General features: G+C 32.3%; 2 protein-coding genes across 2 annotated transcripts; both read right to left on the minus strand.

Moving 5' to 3' along the window:
- Positions 1-5,919: 5,919 nt before the first annotated feature.
- Positions 5,920-8,387, minus strand: LOC145067431 (uncharacterized). The gene is made up of 4 exons (XM_079014573.1): positions 8,164-8,387; positions 7,744-8,063; positions 7,337-7,644; positions 5,920-7,239 (listed from the first exon to the last, which is right to left on the minus strand). Exons 1-4 carry the CDS (start codon positions 8,385-8,387, stop codon positions 5,920-5,922), a joined length of 2,172 nt encoding a protein of 723 aa, XP_078870699.1.
- Positions 8,388-10,048: 1,661 nt separating this feature from the next.
- On the minus strand, positions 10,049-12,225 carry LOC145068303 (chloroplast envelope quinone oxidoreductase homolog). Its single transcript, XM_079015251.1, has 4 exons — positions 11,851-12,225; positions 11,123-11,264; positions 10,953-11,044; positions 10,049-10,875 (listed from the first exon to the last, which is right to left on the minus strand). Exons 1-4 carry the CDS (start codon positions 11,914-11,916, stop codon positions 10,174-10,176), a joined length of 1,002 nt encoding a protein of 333 aa, XP_078871377.1. The 5' UTR covers positions 11,917-12,225; the 3' UTR covers positions 10,049-10,173.
- Between the last annotated feature and the right edge of the window lie 3,422 nt (positions 12,226-15,647).

A 15,647-nucleotide genomic window follows, 5' to 3' on the forward strand; every position in this document is an offset into this window, starting at 1 on the left:
TTAAAACCAAATTTGAAACTTTTTTATTTATTTACTTTTGTAAATAGTTGTCAAACAAAGACCATCTCATGTAAATTTTAGTTTTAATGATTTTATAATTTTTTTGTGAAACATGGACCTTATATGAAAATGATTTTTTTAAAGGGGCCATATATGTAATGTTTTTAATAAGACAGAGAAGTAATTGATAAGAGAATAAAGATGAGTTTTATTTCTACCAACATGAGAAAGACCTTTTTGAAAAAGTTAAAAGATTCAAAAGTTGTTTGGGAATTAAAAAAAGAACTTTTGAAAATAATTTTTTGTCAAGAAGAAAAAGAAGGTTTTTCAAAAGTCATGAAATTGTATCTTTTTGTGACTTGCCTTTAAAAGGTAAAAAGTATTCAAAAGTCAAGAAATTTCATCCAACCATTTTTTAAAACCAACTTTTGCCTTTTACTCCTTAAAAGAACTTTTATAGAAAGGACTTTTGGCTTTGAAAAGAAATTGTCAATCATTTCACGCTTCGTCTCTCATGCACACATATTGAAACCTAGAAATCGTAAAATTGGAAATCAATATTCACATTTGTTAACCATTTTTAATGAATGTTAGTTTATATGTGTGGGAATCTTGAACAATTTCTCAAAAAATTGGGGAGTTGAGGGCAACACATCCTACAAATCGAGTTCAATCTTCACAGAAATGATGGTTTGATAAGAGACCAAGTTATTTGTATCGTCAATCAGTTATAGGAGAGGAAAACAAGACTGAAGAATGCAAGGACTCTGTAGTAATGGTACAGTAGCAAAAGGATAAGGTTAGGGGATTGAAATAGTGTATTCTTTGTTTTTGATTTTATAGAGTTGATAATAATTTTGAACATTAGATTTTGAAATTTTTAAACATTTGTTAAGTTAGGCCAGTTTATCGTAATCGTTCATGGGACAAAGAAATGATACATATGTTATACTCTTGTTAATTTTTTTAATCTATGGGCAGGTAAGCGTTCATGGTCACATCACAAGTTCTATTTAGCGAGATATGTCAAGACTATAGAGTCTTAAATTTGGACCAAAAAGATAACATTATTATTGATTATACACACACAATGGTTAGCTCATAGCAATGTACATTAACATATGTCTTGTTCACATATAAATTGTTTTAAATAACTTGTATTGTAAAATAACAATGTAATTTTAAAGTAGATTGCTATAATCAATGACAGTGAGTGGGAACATGTAAAATTCCAAATTTGTCCTCCTTTTGATAAGTTTATTAAGAGGTGTCCAAAGTTATATAAGATGATATTTAGTATTGTTTTTGAACCCAAATCATGAATGTCTAAATATAATCTAATTTTTTATGCAATACTTTTTTTAATAAGTTTTAATGCATTATTATTATTTATTTATTTAGTTAATTAATTAACAAAGGTGGTTAATATGAAATGGAAAGAGTTTTACATATTTGGTGACGGAATTGTAAACTTATTTAATTTACCAATATACACTTAGACTTAGATAGTTATAGATCCAAACATGATGTATGTTTTGTTTATAGCTATCCCTTTATCAATCGAACACAAGCATGAAAAAATGATGAACACAAGGGACTGGTAGTTATGAGTGACGACCGTATTGGAGCTAACTAACATTAGGTAAAATCTTAAACTTTTAGACAAAACAATATAAATTATCATGATTATTATATCTTAAAACAAGGGTAAAATTGTCTAATTACAATGATGAAAAATGTGATATTAAAATAAGTTACAGAATAGGTGTCTTTGTACTTTTATATGAAGGGTAAAATGGTAAAACTACTTGGAAAATCTAGCATAAAAAATAACTAAAGAACATGTTCTATGTACTTTTAATTAAAATGTTATTATAAATTTATTTTAAGAGTATAAGTCAATTAAAATTTTTACAATAATCAGTTTGTAAATATGAATTCAAAATAATAAAAATGCAAACAATAAAAATAAGCTATACAAATATGTAATTTTACATTAAGGGTAAAATGGTCAATTTACAAAATAAAAACGGTGGCATAAACTCAATATGGTAAAATGGTAAAATAAAATGGTTGAATTAAATAAGGGTGCATGCATATCTACTTTTACATCAATGGTAAAATGGAAATAACCAATCATATGTAATCCAACAAAAAATAGTTAATAATAAATAAGTGTCCAATTCAAATTTATAATGTATGTTGTTGAAACATAAAATTACTATATATTCTTATTAAAACATCTTATTAATATAAAGTGTTGTTTTCTATAACAAGAGTTTAAAAGAAATTTAGTTTATATATTTGATAATTCAAAATATAATCGTCTGCCAAACAAAAACAAAAAGGTAAATTTTGAATAATTCAGGAAAAACACAATAATGTATAAAATATCAAAGAAAGTGGAATCTTTAATTTGGTCCTTTAATAGCAACGTATTATATATTTGTTTTCTTTTATGATTTGTTGAAATAGCAATGAACTTCAACTTGATTATACCATCTAATTTGAAAGTAGATTGCCTAATAATATTTTTTTAAATAAACATAATTAAAATAAATAGTAACTCAAAATACAACAACATAAAACACAGGAAAACACACATTCGAACAATAATATTGAACGTATTATAGCAATGTACTTTGAAGGTACAATGTTATACTTGCACTTTATGTTTAACGACAATTTTATGCTTCTTTGCTTAAATAATGAAAAACAAAAAAATAAAATCATATAATGTCATATCAATTGTAATAATGAACTTATAAAGTGCATTGCTATAATTCGTAAAACATTCATACCATAATACATACACACACAAAACATACAATGAAGATGTAAATCGAAATGATGATAATTCTTTACTTATCATTATATCATAACACTTAAAAAGAATTCATCAAATGTTTAACCAAACAAACCATAATGTCAAAAAACCATAAAATTATAGAAAAAAACAATCATTGTACTTAAAATTAAAACTCGACCATTGTTTTTCAACTTTACCTTAAAAAGTTGTTTCTACAACACAGAAACACAACAAAACATAAGATTGTACAATACAATGTTGGTTCACTTGTTGATAAAGAATTGTATTATAAATGCGTATAAATTGTGTAAGTCTGTGTATGTGTGTGTTTTAACTGTGTGAGTTTACATTTTCTTTACTACATACATGTTGAGAGGATGGTAAATCAGAATCGTAATTTAAGGAGAAGAATGAAGGAATAAAATAAATTACTGAATGTAGATCACATAAACAGAAATGAATGAACAGTTATGTGTTTTACAATAACCCAATGTATTCAAATGTGTGAATACATATGGTAGTTTGCAAAGATGCAGGAGAAGTATCGATTAAAAGCTTCGAAGATGGAAATGAAGAAAAAAAATTAGGCGATCATATTTATACGTCTAATGAAAAGGTAAACATATATATATATATATATATATATATATATATATATATATATATATATATATATATATATATACCAAATCGAAATTAAAATTTCCAGAATCTACGTAATTTAACTTTCATCATGATTACATTCCTATTATGTTGAAGATTTATTTGGTATAAGATAAGGTAATTGGAATATTAATAGCTGATTTTAAGGGATATCATATCTCTTTACTTATTTTATATACAAAATTAAAATGTAATTAAAATGTTATGAATGCAGATATTATTGGAGTAATAAAACTGATTTGCTGATTAGTAGGAGTTGATGATATCAAGTTGCGGGAAAAGAAGGAAAAACTTTGTTATGGTAATGACATGTGGCAAGACGGTGGATTAAAAGGATGACATGTGGCGGTTTAGGGAAGTATTTATTAAGAACGAGTTTATAACCTGTGGGAGCCACGGTTACAAAATTAATTAAACTTTAATAGTAAAAACTCAAAATTATTTATCATTTATTTTAAATAAATTATTATTTAAGTAATTATTTTTAGTTATATAAAGTTATAATCATTGGTTTAAATAAATATGTAAAATTATATCAATTTATAATTTGTATTAACTTTATTTTAGTTTTTATTCTAATGTTATTAATTTAATGTAATTAGAGTGAGAAATTTAAAATTTAAAATTTGAAATGAACAATTTAATAGGGTGACAAGTGGCATGCATTAATTATGATACATAATAGGGTGACAAATGGCAAAAGAAAACTAAAATATGCATTAATTATGATGCCTAATATGGTGACACATGTCAAAAGGAGAATAAAACTATTCTTTTATTAGAATGGAGAAGAGATATAGATTTTTTTTGGTTTTTATATACTATTTTTTGGACTGGTCTTTTGGACCATGTAATTATTTATGATAAAAATATATATTAACTGCGAATATTTTATGTGGCGTAGTCAAGATACTTTTTAGGGTAGACCAAATAATATACAAAAAATGAATGAGTGGCAAAATTCTTCAAACGATAACAAATTGTAACTAAATATACATTCTTAACTATATTGCTTATTTTAAGTTACACACAATATTGCCTTACATCATTAAAATAATATAAAATAAAGTCTAATTGATATAGAAAACAATGTATTATCTTCTACTAATTTCAAGTTTTGATTAGAATATGACATATCACAACCATAATTCCTTTTATTGAACAAAAATATATATTGCACATATTATATATGTATATATATATATATCTATATATCTATATATATATATATATATATATATATATATATATATATATATATATATATATATATATATATATTGTGCATGTAGAGATTGATTCTGGATCAATCATTTTAGTTATTTTAATAAAATAATTAATGCATATTAGATGTTAAAGATATAATGAGTATTAATTAAATTTTCAACATTTAATATGCATTAATTATTTTCTTAAAATAACTAAAATGATTGGTCCAGAATCAATTCTACATACACACAATATTTAGTATAAACACTTGAACATATATATATATATATATATATATATATATATATATATATATATATATATATATATATATATATATATATATATATATATAACCTTACTTTTTCGTGGGTGGGCCAAGGCCCACTCTTGCCTTATATTGGCTACGTCCCTATTAAAGAGACTAATATATTATGTTCTTTATATATTGGTGTAGGTCGTGGTGAAAATTCAACGTCGGTAACGGTTGCAATGGTGGTGATCGGTGGTGGTTCGGGGGTGATTTATTGGTAGTGTAGTGTTTTGTTATTTGGTAGTTTCGATTGTTGGCTGTTTTGGTACCTATAAACAGACACAAAAAAAAACACACACACGCACCATTAAAGAGACGGTTAGAATGTCATCAAGATAACATTTTTTACTTACCTGAATCTATTTTATCGGTTGTTGATGGCTAATTCGGTACCTGTAAACACACACACACACAAAAAACATCATTAGTGAGAGAGTTAAAGATTCAATATATATATATATATATATATATATATATATATATATATATATATATATAATCAATAAACTATTTTTTATACATAATTTATCGTTTAACTCTCTTCAATTGTTTAAAAAACAACCATTATGATTGTGTATTGTAAGTAAATGCTAAGTTGATATCTATGTGGTTGTGATTGATCTAACATGTAATTGTATACTTATATTATGTATGTAAACCGTTTAACTAAAATATGAACAAGGTTTCAACAATATGTCTTCTTTTACGTTCTCCAACTTAAATATGAAGGAAAACTCGAATCTTCATGCAAGGGTGGACGCAGGAATTAGTAATAGGGGTTGCACAATTTTTTTTTCCCGTCACACATAATATAAAACATTAAAAAAAAAATAAAAAAATTCCGGTCAAACATAATATAAAACATCTATTCATCTAATATAATTTTTTTTTGGTTAAACATAATATAACAACGATATACTATAATTTAAATTTGTCCTCTTCGTGCAGACATCTTTTGAAACCGCTCCATTACTTTTTCATTCTCAACTTTAGCAAGTGCTTCGGTCTCGACATTACACAGCAATGCGTCGTTCAAAAATTCATCGCCAATTTTGTTACGCAAGTCGGTCTTCAAGAGCTTCATCTTTGAAAAACATCTTTCTACACTTGCGGTCGCTACAGGTAATATCAAAGCCAACTTCAATAGCTTATAAACCAAAGGATAAGATCGATGCTTCCCCGTATTAACCATCAAACGAGAAAGGTCGGAAATTCCTTTCAAACTAGCGAAGCGCTCATCTTTGATGCAAGAGTGATAAAATATCTCAAGTTGTCCTTCAAGGTCTATCATATATGAATCATCAAAGTCATACTTGTATAACTTACCCAACTTCAATAACTTTGATTTGTCAAATTGTGCAAATGAATCACAAGGGCTCAAAGCACCCATGTATTCTAGTAATTGGGTGCTTGTTTCACTAATTTGATCCCGATATTCTGTAAGTTGCATATCTACCACCGTGTTGAAGATTTCAACCTCAAAATGAAACCTATTAGTCTTTGTAGTCCTACGGTTTCTCGCACCAATATACAACTCTTCCATATCCAAAGTATCAATTTCGTGTGTTTCACAAAAAGAGGATACTTTTGGCAAAATGCTATCAAACCCTATGTTTCTACAAGATTGCAATGCCTCCATTGTCCCTCTAACCATCGAAGCCGCTTCTAAAATGTCTAGATCTTTTCTTTGAAGTTGCTTTGACAATGTACCCGTGAGGTGTAAAATGCCATACATCATATGTAAGTAAAACACAAACTCATATGATTTAAAATATGCTAAGATTCCAGATGCTTGTTGACGGTTTGCCAATGACCCTCCCTCATCTTTCACAAAATCTAAAACTACAAGAACATCCGCAAATAACTTCATCAAACTTGTGAGTGTGTTGAAATGTGAACCCCATCTTGTTTCTCCCGCTCGAACAAGTGTAGTCTTTTGATTTAACCCTCTTCCGGTTTCAAGTTCACCACTACACAAGCCTTTTTGCACCCTTTCTCTTGCTTGCTCTCGTAGTAAGTCTTTTCTTTTACACGATGCACAAACTACATTAACCACCAACGAAATTTGCTCAAAAAAGTCACTAACACCATCATGCTTCTTTGCTACAGCCACAACTACTAATTGAAGTTGGTGTGCAAAGCAATGTACATAAAAAGCCGTGTCATTCTCTTGTAATATCAAAGCTTTCAAACCATTGAATTCCCCTCGCATATTGCTAGCCCCATCATAACCTTGTCCTCTTATCTATTAAAATTTAAAACAATATATATATATATATATATATATATATATATATATATTAATTAAATTGAAATAACAAAAAAACTAAAGAATAAATTACCTGACTAAAACTCAACTTATTACTTGTAAGTACTTCATTTATGGCGTTTTTGAGTGTCAAAGAAGACGTATCCTTCACGTGCACTAGACCTATGAATCTTTCTTTCACAAAGCCAAGAGTATCGACATAACGCAAAACAATAGCCATTTGTTCCTTTTTTGAAACATCACTAGATTCATCAACTAGTAAAGCAAAAACATCTTGACCAATCTCTTCATGAAAACTCAAAAGTACTTCTTGTGCAAAACATTGCACAAGTTCTTTTTGAATTTTAGGGGAAATTAGTTGATTGTTTTCTGGAGCATTTTCTAAAGTATTGTTGAAAATATCTTCACTAGTCTCTCAAATGGCTTTTAACACTTCAATGTATAGCCCTCTATTTTCCGAGTTAACCGACTCGTCATGACCACGAAACGGTAATCCGATTTTCAATAAAAGTCTAACAACAATAATAGAAACACGTAATCGAGCTTTATATTTATGATCCTCTGCTTCGGTTTGCCTCCTAAAGACTACATTGATAGCTTGTTTTTCCCTCATTAAAAACTCACACTTTTCTTTTGCTTTGTTGTGAAAACTATCAATACCACCCACATGAGTCCGAAATGCATCTTTTTTATTCCAAGTATCAAAACCTTGAGAAACAAATGCATCTCTCCCTCCTTTTTGTCCCATGAGGTCCCCACACAAATAACAATATAAACAATATGCACTATCCTTTTTCACACTATATTCCAACCAATCAAAGTCATCAAGCCATGAAAGAACGAATCTTCTAAATCTATCACCTATTTTTTTTAGGAAACTTATGTGCCCTTACTTGACACGGTCCTTGAAGCAAATATGCTCTTCTTACATCATCTCTTATATTTGGTTTGTAACTTGTAATCAATGGCCTATCTGCCGGGTCCTTTGGAAGATCCTTCAAGTCAACATTATCATTAGGTTGGTTAGAGCATTGTGTTTGTGGAGTTGCATTAGAAACCGAAGGGATTGATTGATTGGTGATTGGTGTTTGTGGAGTTGCATTAGGATTAGAAACGGAAGGCATTGATTGATTGGTGATTGGTATTTGGGAACATTCTTCACCACTTTCATTAGGATTAGGTCTTTTTCTTTTGGTAAAAAAAACCACTTAGTTTAACCTATAAAAACATAACAATGACTTCAATAAAACAACTTGCTTTCACCTAATCAAACAATAAATTCAATAAAAACATAACAATTACACCTAATCAAACAATGACTTCAATAAAACAAGTTGGTTTCACCTAATCAAACAATAAATTAAATAAAACATATCAATTTCACCTAATCAAACAATCAATTCAATAAAACAAGTTGCTTTCACCTAATCAAACAATAAATTCAATAAAACATATCAATTTCACATAATCAAACAATCAATTCAATAAAAAACATAGCAATATAACCTAAGCAAACAATATAACTTCAACAAAACAAATCAATTTCACCCAAGTCAATCACTAACTTCAAAAACACATATCAATTTCAAATATCTTAATGAATTGGTAATTGGTAAAACTTACTTGCTTCATTGTGAAATCGATCAAGACATCAAGTATTGTGAATTTTGATCCATGAAACCATTGAAATCGATCAAGCCTCAGCCCTCAAGGTCGATTGATCGATTGAATTTTGGGGCCAAAAGTCTATAGTCGTGGTCGTGCCTACTACTTCGTGCGTCGCCTCTGAAGTCTTCGATCGTGTTTTTTTTTTTCCTTTCAACCGATGGATTAATTACAATTTCACAATTAGGATTATTGGGCTATCTTTTTTACAAGCAATTAGCCCAATTGCTAATTTATCAAATTAAGTTTCATTTGGGTTTTAAGGCTTTAGACAATTGGACTAACTACAATTGAATAAAACATTTGGCTCGTTATTATTATTATTATTTTCGTTCGGTAATTCCCGAAAGAGTGACAATATTTTTTTATGTACTTGCACAATTTTTTTAGTAGGTGCACGATTTTTTTTACGTAGTGGCACAATAGGTAAAAAAAAAAAAAAAAAATCTACTTCGTACGCGGAAGCTAGGTGTTGCCGGTGCCACACCGGACACCGACCTAGGACCGCCCATGTCTTCATGCGATTATAGCTTACCCTCTAGAATCATAACATTTTGGACTGAAGATAAACCCTTGAAGAAGTTTTAGGTTGTGTTCTAACTATATGGCAAGTCATTTTGCATTCAGTTATTGTTTGTTCTCTCGGATCATATTTCCAACTATAACAATTTTTTTTTTAAGAAGTCAAAGAAAATTTGCTTTATTTATTTATTTATAAATGAGTTGATCTAGAACCTACAAATGAGTGGTATCTCACACGTAAAACCACTTGCTTACAAACATAAACCAAATGTAAAATCAGTTACCAACAAATAAGTTAATCCATGATTCATTATTTACCTACAATGTTGGGTTATAATGAGATACATGGCCTTTTTCATCGAATATAAGTCCATATTTACCTATTAGATCCAACTTAACGACAAAGATGTCAAATAAACATTTGCATACAACATCCGATCATAATAACAGTTTTCAAACAATTAGAAGGATTTTAATGATAAATTATGTATAAAAAAAATAGTTTCACCGGCCTTCATGTATATGTTAACTTGTCCATTATAATCTGATGATAAAATTCATATTTAATTGTTATATATTTTTTTGTAGATTTTCCAAATGTAGAAAAAATAGTCATACATAACAACAAAGAGTAACATCTAGTTATGAACACGATAATCAAATCAAAAGTTACAACCATATTATACAATTTACAACTCATATGATATGAATATATGATATCTCTTATGGCTCAACGATAATTTTACCAGTAGCATGTCCATCGATGCTTTTAGCCCAAGCCTCTTCAGCCTTTTTCAAAGGGTGTTTTGAGTCAATGACAGTTTTAACCTTCCCTTCCTTCACCAACCCAACCAAGTACTCCAAGTTATTTGCCTTCGGATACAAAAGAATTGGCACCAATTGTTTTTTCGAACACGTCACTTTCTTCACAAAAGAAGTCCAAATTGCACTCATGCCAGGTGTTATGTCTATCACCTTCCCTTTTGGGCCAAGATTGGGCTCAAAAGTAGACCATGGAATAGGTGTCGCACAGTGGATCACCACGTCATATTTCTTATCCGAAGGGCTTTTCAGTATCGCACCTTCTGGGGTTTTGTAGTCGAGAACCTCATCAGCACCTAGGGATTTCACGAGGTCGATGTTGCGGGCCCCACATGTGGCGGTGACGTGGACGTTTCCTAGCTTTGCGAGCTGGACGGCGTATTGGCCTACGCCGCCTGACGCGGCGGTGATGAGGATGTTGGTGGCGGGGCTGGGGCTGGGGCTGGTTTTGTCGAGGGTGATACCGCCGTGATAGGTGAGGGCTTGGAGGGCGGTTAGTCCGGCGACAGGTAGCCCGGCACCTTCTGCCGCCGATACCTCCGGCGGTCTAGAAACTGTCAGATCTTCGCTGCTCACTGCATACTCCGACAGTCCTCCACCTTTCTGTTAGGTTTCAATGATCAATAAATACCAATTTCACAAAGATGAACACCGATGAGCAACAACTGAGAGAAACTTACAAAAGTGTTGAGCATGGAGACAACTTTATCACCAATTTTGAAGTTTTTTACTCCAGGTCCAACATCTAATACTTCTCCTGCTACATCAGTAGCTGTTGTAACAAAGACATACACGTTTTCAGATTTTGGAATCATATATTATTACATGATTGATTTTACTACATACATACCTGGTATCCAAGGGAATTTGAGTGGTAAAAGGGGGCGTAACATGCCTTTTTGTATCTTCCAATCGACTGGATTTAGGCTAGTTGCCTCCAGTTTTAACAGAAGTTCACCTTTACTTGGCTTAGGAATAGGAACTTCAACATGCTACAAAAACAAAAGGAAGACTGCATCAACATACTTTCAGAAGGTTCACATTTTGCAATCATCTGAAGCAAATGTAACTTTCCCTTGATATTTATGGTTTCATAAATCATAATCAATCAACACAGATCACTTCTATTTAAGTAAATATATGTGGTATATACAAAACAGTTAAAGCCTCTTACAGCCGTAGTTCAAAGTTTCACCAGATTTTCAATCACCTGAAACACATTTATCTTCCCCTCCCCTTTACTCCATAATCCAAGGCTTTTACAATATAACGAGTATAAGTGTATAACAATAAATTGCTTACGATGTTCATATGAATTGGTTGATCAATTAAACTGAAACGAAAATCAGTTCAGTTTAATCGAGTATACATTACTTGTTAATTAATACTTCGGTGTATCCATAACCATTTGTTAATTTATAATTCGGTACATCCATAACCATCTGAAGCACAAACTAACTTCCTGTTTCTACCTAGGGTTTGACATCAACCACAATATACTAACAGAAATCCATACGAATTAAATAATCGAACAAAAAGGATGTTTGAAACAACAAGTATCCAGGAATTATTTTATACCTTAAGACCAGCAGCACCTCCTCCATAAGAATCGCACTGAACCGCATGCATAAGCTTTTCCGCCATAACTCCTTAGGCAATAGGCACAGAGAAAAGATAGGATTAAGATTAAGATAGATAGCAAGTATTAGTATTAGTGCCGGAGTGTGAATGGAATGGAAGGGAAAGTAGAGGCGTTATCGTCGACGTTACGGTTGCGACATATATAGCCATTGATGGTACTGTTAACCGTTAGTGTGTGTCGTTGGACGTGACGACCTCACGTCCACCAGATTAAGTAATTTGAAAAACAGCGATAAATTCTAAGTATTCGTTTTCTTCGGTTCATCCATATCTTGGATCATATGCGAATACCAAAATTGGGTGTTCCGGTTTCCTAAAAATAACCATTCTTTAGTACACCAATTTTCAAATAGGGTTCATAATAAAAGTTTTGTAGAATACCTAGAGAGGAAGGGGGTGTTTGGGATGCTTTTTACTTAAAAATACATTTTCAAAAATTGACATTTTTGACTTATAGCTTGTTGTAAAAGTAGGTTTTAAAATATGTTTGGATTAGTTTTTGAAGGAAAAAAAGTAAAAAAGTCAAAAATCACCAAAAATGATAAATTGTGATTTTTAAAACCATAATTTTTTCTTCTTGTCAAAAAGTTATTCTAAAAGGACTTTATAATTGTCAAACAACTTTTCAAACTTTTAACTTTTTGAAAAAATCAAAAATCCAAAAAGTCATTTTAAAAGTTATCTCAAACACCCTTGAATCAGTTCGTGGTTTACGTGGCCACGAAAAACGCTCGTGCACACTACCCAGCCATTTGTGGCCAGCGTTTTCGTGGTCCATCGTGATGCAGTTGATGAACAAGCATGACCAATAGTAGCCTTCCTTCCCTTTGCAGACGTTCAACGGTCAAAAACTTGAACTTTTAACTTTTTTTTTAAATATATAAACATCACCTATATAAACACAACAATTACATTTAAATCATTCTTTTCTACACTCTCTTTAAAAAAACATATTTATAGATTTCTTTAAGAATTTCGATTCGGATGACAATAGAGAATTCATCTTGACGTTCTTCAACCTTGTGCAATACATACACGACGAAGAAAGTTCATATGTTTCGCATTCAAGAGGGGCAAGAGCGAAGCTTTATAGGGGCAAGGGGGACTATACCACCCCCCCCCCCTTTATTTTTTTTTTATAAATAGCTCATCTACTTTAATTTTATACATATTAGGCCCAAAAATATAAAATTTTGGCTATGCCCCTCGTTCACTGATTTTTATACATATTATATCCCCCCCCCCCCCAAAAAAAAAAAAAAAAAAAAAAAAAAAATCAAATGTTGAATCCGCCCCTGAAGAGCGGTTATCAATCGAGGTCACCAAGCCGCACATGACTTATTGCTACGTGATTACTTTGTCGATAATTATCTTTATAATGATTACTCGTTTAGGCATTGTTTCTGTCTAAATAAAATTGTATTTTTAAGTATTAATAATGCTTTAGATACCCGTTAAAATTATTGTAACATCCTAAATGTAACATCCAGATTCTCAGGTATATTATTTTATTATTTAATTTGAGATTTGCGGAGTGACTCGACGAGTTGGTGCCTCAACTCGTCGAGTAGAGTCGCGTCTGGTGACGTGGATTAATGAATGGACTCGACGAGTCTGTGAGGCGACTCGTCGAGTCAGCGCTGCTGAAGGAAACCCTAATTTCTCGGGCATATGACCTATTTAAAGGCACTTATAGCCTCTCTTTGCGGCCACTTTTCCTAGAGAGAGACCCTAAACGATCTTTGAGATTATAGAGAGAAAGAGAGAGAGAGAGAGAGAGAGAGAGAGAGAGAGAGAGAGAGCTAACCTTAAGCATTTTGGTGTATCTTTGCAAAGAAAGGAGAAGGTTTTCAAGTAAGGAGCAAAAGAAGGTTGTTAGATCTATCAATATTCATCCAAGTGCTTCTGTTAGAGGTATCAAGTTCGAACCTTTCTCTCTTGTTTGAGTAGATCTCTCGTTTTGAAGATTAGGGCTTCTTTTCTTTATATTCTGGGACTTTGAGGATTTAGGGTTCATGAGGAGGCTTGAACTCCAGATCTGGACCTTAGGAGGTCCCTAGCATCTAAAGGTTCCTGCTTTATTCAGCCTTGGGGGAAATTTATGAGTGAAAAAACCCATTTAGATCATGTTCTTGGCATTTCATGCCCAAAATTCCATGCATGGACGTAAAGTCTATGACTTTACATGATAACTGAGCCCTGAGAGTGTGGATATGGAGTTTGGGAAAGTATCCTGCCTTAAAATCGTTTGAATGTAAGTTAAGTCTGAATGGACTCGCCGAGTTGATGAGCCGAATCGACGAGTAGATTAGGGTTGTCCCGATTAGCTGGATCATGGGAGAGCTCGGCGAGTTAAGGGTTAACTCGACGAGTTGGACCATCATGTGATGGTCGAGACTCGATGGGACTCGACGAGTCGCACAAGTGCACTCGGCGCGTCTGGTAAATTTCGGATTGTGAACTAGAGTTTGACTTCTGTTGACTTTAAGGTTTGGTCAAAATGAGTAATGGAGGTCAGGGAAGGGTGAAATTGTCTTTTACCTATTTCTAGGGCTAAGAGTGTAAGAGAGATCAATGAATGGTGTAGTCGAGTGTGAGGATAGTATTAATTAGAGATATTATCCTTGTGATAGGCGGAGGCTAGATCGAGGATTCCGAGCACGAGATTTTACTAGCTAGCTTACGAGGTGAGTCTTCTCACTATACTTTACCTAGTGTGGTAATTATGTGTGACCAGAGGGTCTTATGTGTTTACTTGAGTTATACATGTTATGTGTGATATGAACTATCTGCTATATTATGTGATACTTAGACCGGACCGGAGGGTCCAACGAACTATGAGGTCGGAGGGTCCTTACTTAGACCGGACGAGAGGGTCCAACGAGCTGTGGGACTAGAGGATCCCATTGAGACACATTGACTGGAGGGTCTTCCAGAGCTATAGCCTCGAGTGGCTAATTATTTGTGCGTGGTATTTTGGGGAACTCACTAAACTTTATGTTTATAGTGTTATGTGTTATGTGTTTCAGGTACTTCTGAGGATCGCGGGAAGGCACCGACGTGATTGTACACACCCGTTCGAGATTATGTTGAGGATTCTGGGATTTGACTTTTATTGTGGATTTATTTTGACATTGAGATACTAATGATTTTTATGAAATACAATATATGAGTTTTATCTTTTATGTGATTTAAAAATGAAAATTTGGTTTGAAAAATTACGTCGTTACAAGTTGGTATCAGAGCCTTGGTTTGAGGGATTCGAATGCACCTTCGAGTATGTCTGGACTCAAACTGAGGATTTGAGAAACTTTTTCAAGAGAAATGATTTTTCTAAAATGAGTAAGAGTTTCTAAGAGAAAAACGAGGAAGAGCAGTGTATACAATCAGCCAGCGCCCGAACGGTGATTTTCCCAAAATACGTTTACTTTCAGTGTTATGAGATATTTATGAGATATTATGAGATATGTTATGAATGCTAGAGAGTAGGCTAAGTACTTCACATTTTAGGACTAGAGTCGCCTGGTTTGTAATGCCTTAGCCTAGGAGTTACTGCTACCTGTGATTTGCTTTGAGTGCGAGTATGTAGCAGAAATGAGCTTGTGAGAGTAATATGTGTTTGGCGAGATATAGAGTACTTGCGATCTGGAATCCTAGGAGGAGAACTTGGGGTGATTACAGATGCGGTGTGGAAGGTAGTATTGGGTCCGTACTACTGGAAGCACTGGGTCAGT

Source organism: Lactuca serriola, chromosome 8 (assembly GCF_051521515.1).
Source record: "Lactuca serriola cultivar US96UC23 chromosome 8, Lser_US96UC23_V15, whole genome shotgun sequence".
Classification (NCBI taxonomy): domain Eukaryota; kingdom Viridiplantae; phylum Streptophyta; class Magnoliopsida; order Asterales; family Asteraceae; genus Lactuca; species Lactuca serriola.

Excerpts from the sequence above, each read along its gene's own strand:
- LOC145068303 (XM_079015251.1), bottom strand. The coding sequence starts at position 11,916 with ATGGCGGAAAAGCTTATGCATGCGGTTCAGTGCGATTCTTATGGAGGA. Across the intron at positions 11,265-11,850 it reads GAGGTGCTGCTGGTCTTAAG|CATGTTGAAGTTCCTATTCC; the intron begins GTATAAAATAAT and ends TTGTTTTTGTAG. Across the intron at positions 11,045-11,122 it reads CAAATTCCCTTGGATACCAG|CTACTGATGTAGCAGGAGAA; the intron begins GTATGTATGTAG and ends TTGTTACAACAG.
- LOC145067431 (XM_079014573.1), bottom strand. The coding sequence starts at position 8,387 with ATGCCTTCCGTTTCTAATCCTAATGCAACTCCACAAACACCAATCACC. Across the intron at positions 8,064-8,163 it reads GCATATTTGCTTCAAGGACC|TGTGAAAAAGGATAGTGCAT; the intron begins GTGTCAAGTAAG and ends GTTGGAATATAG. Across the intron at positions 7,240-7,336 it reads ATAAGTTGAGTTTTAGTCAG|ATAAGAGGACAAGGTTATGA; the intron begins GTAATTTATTCT and ends AAATTTTAATAG.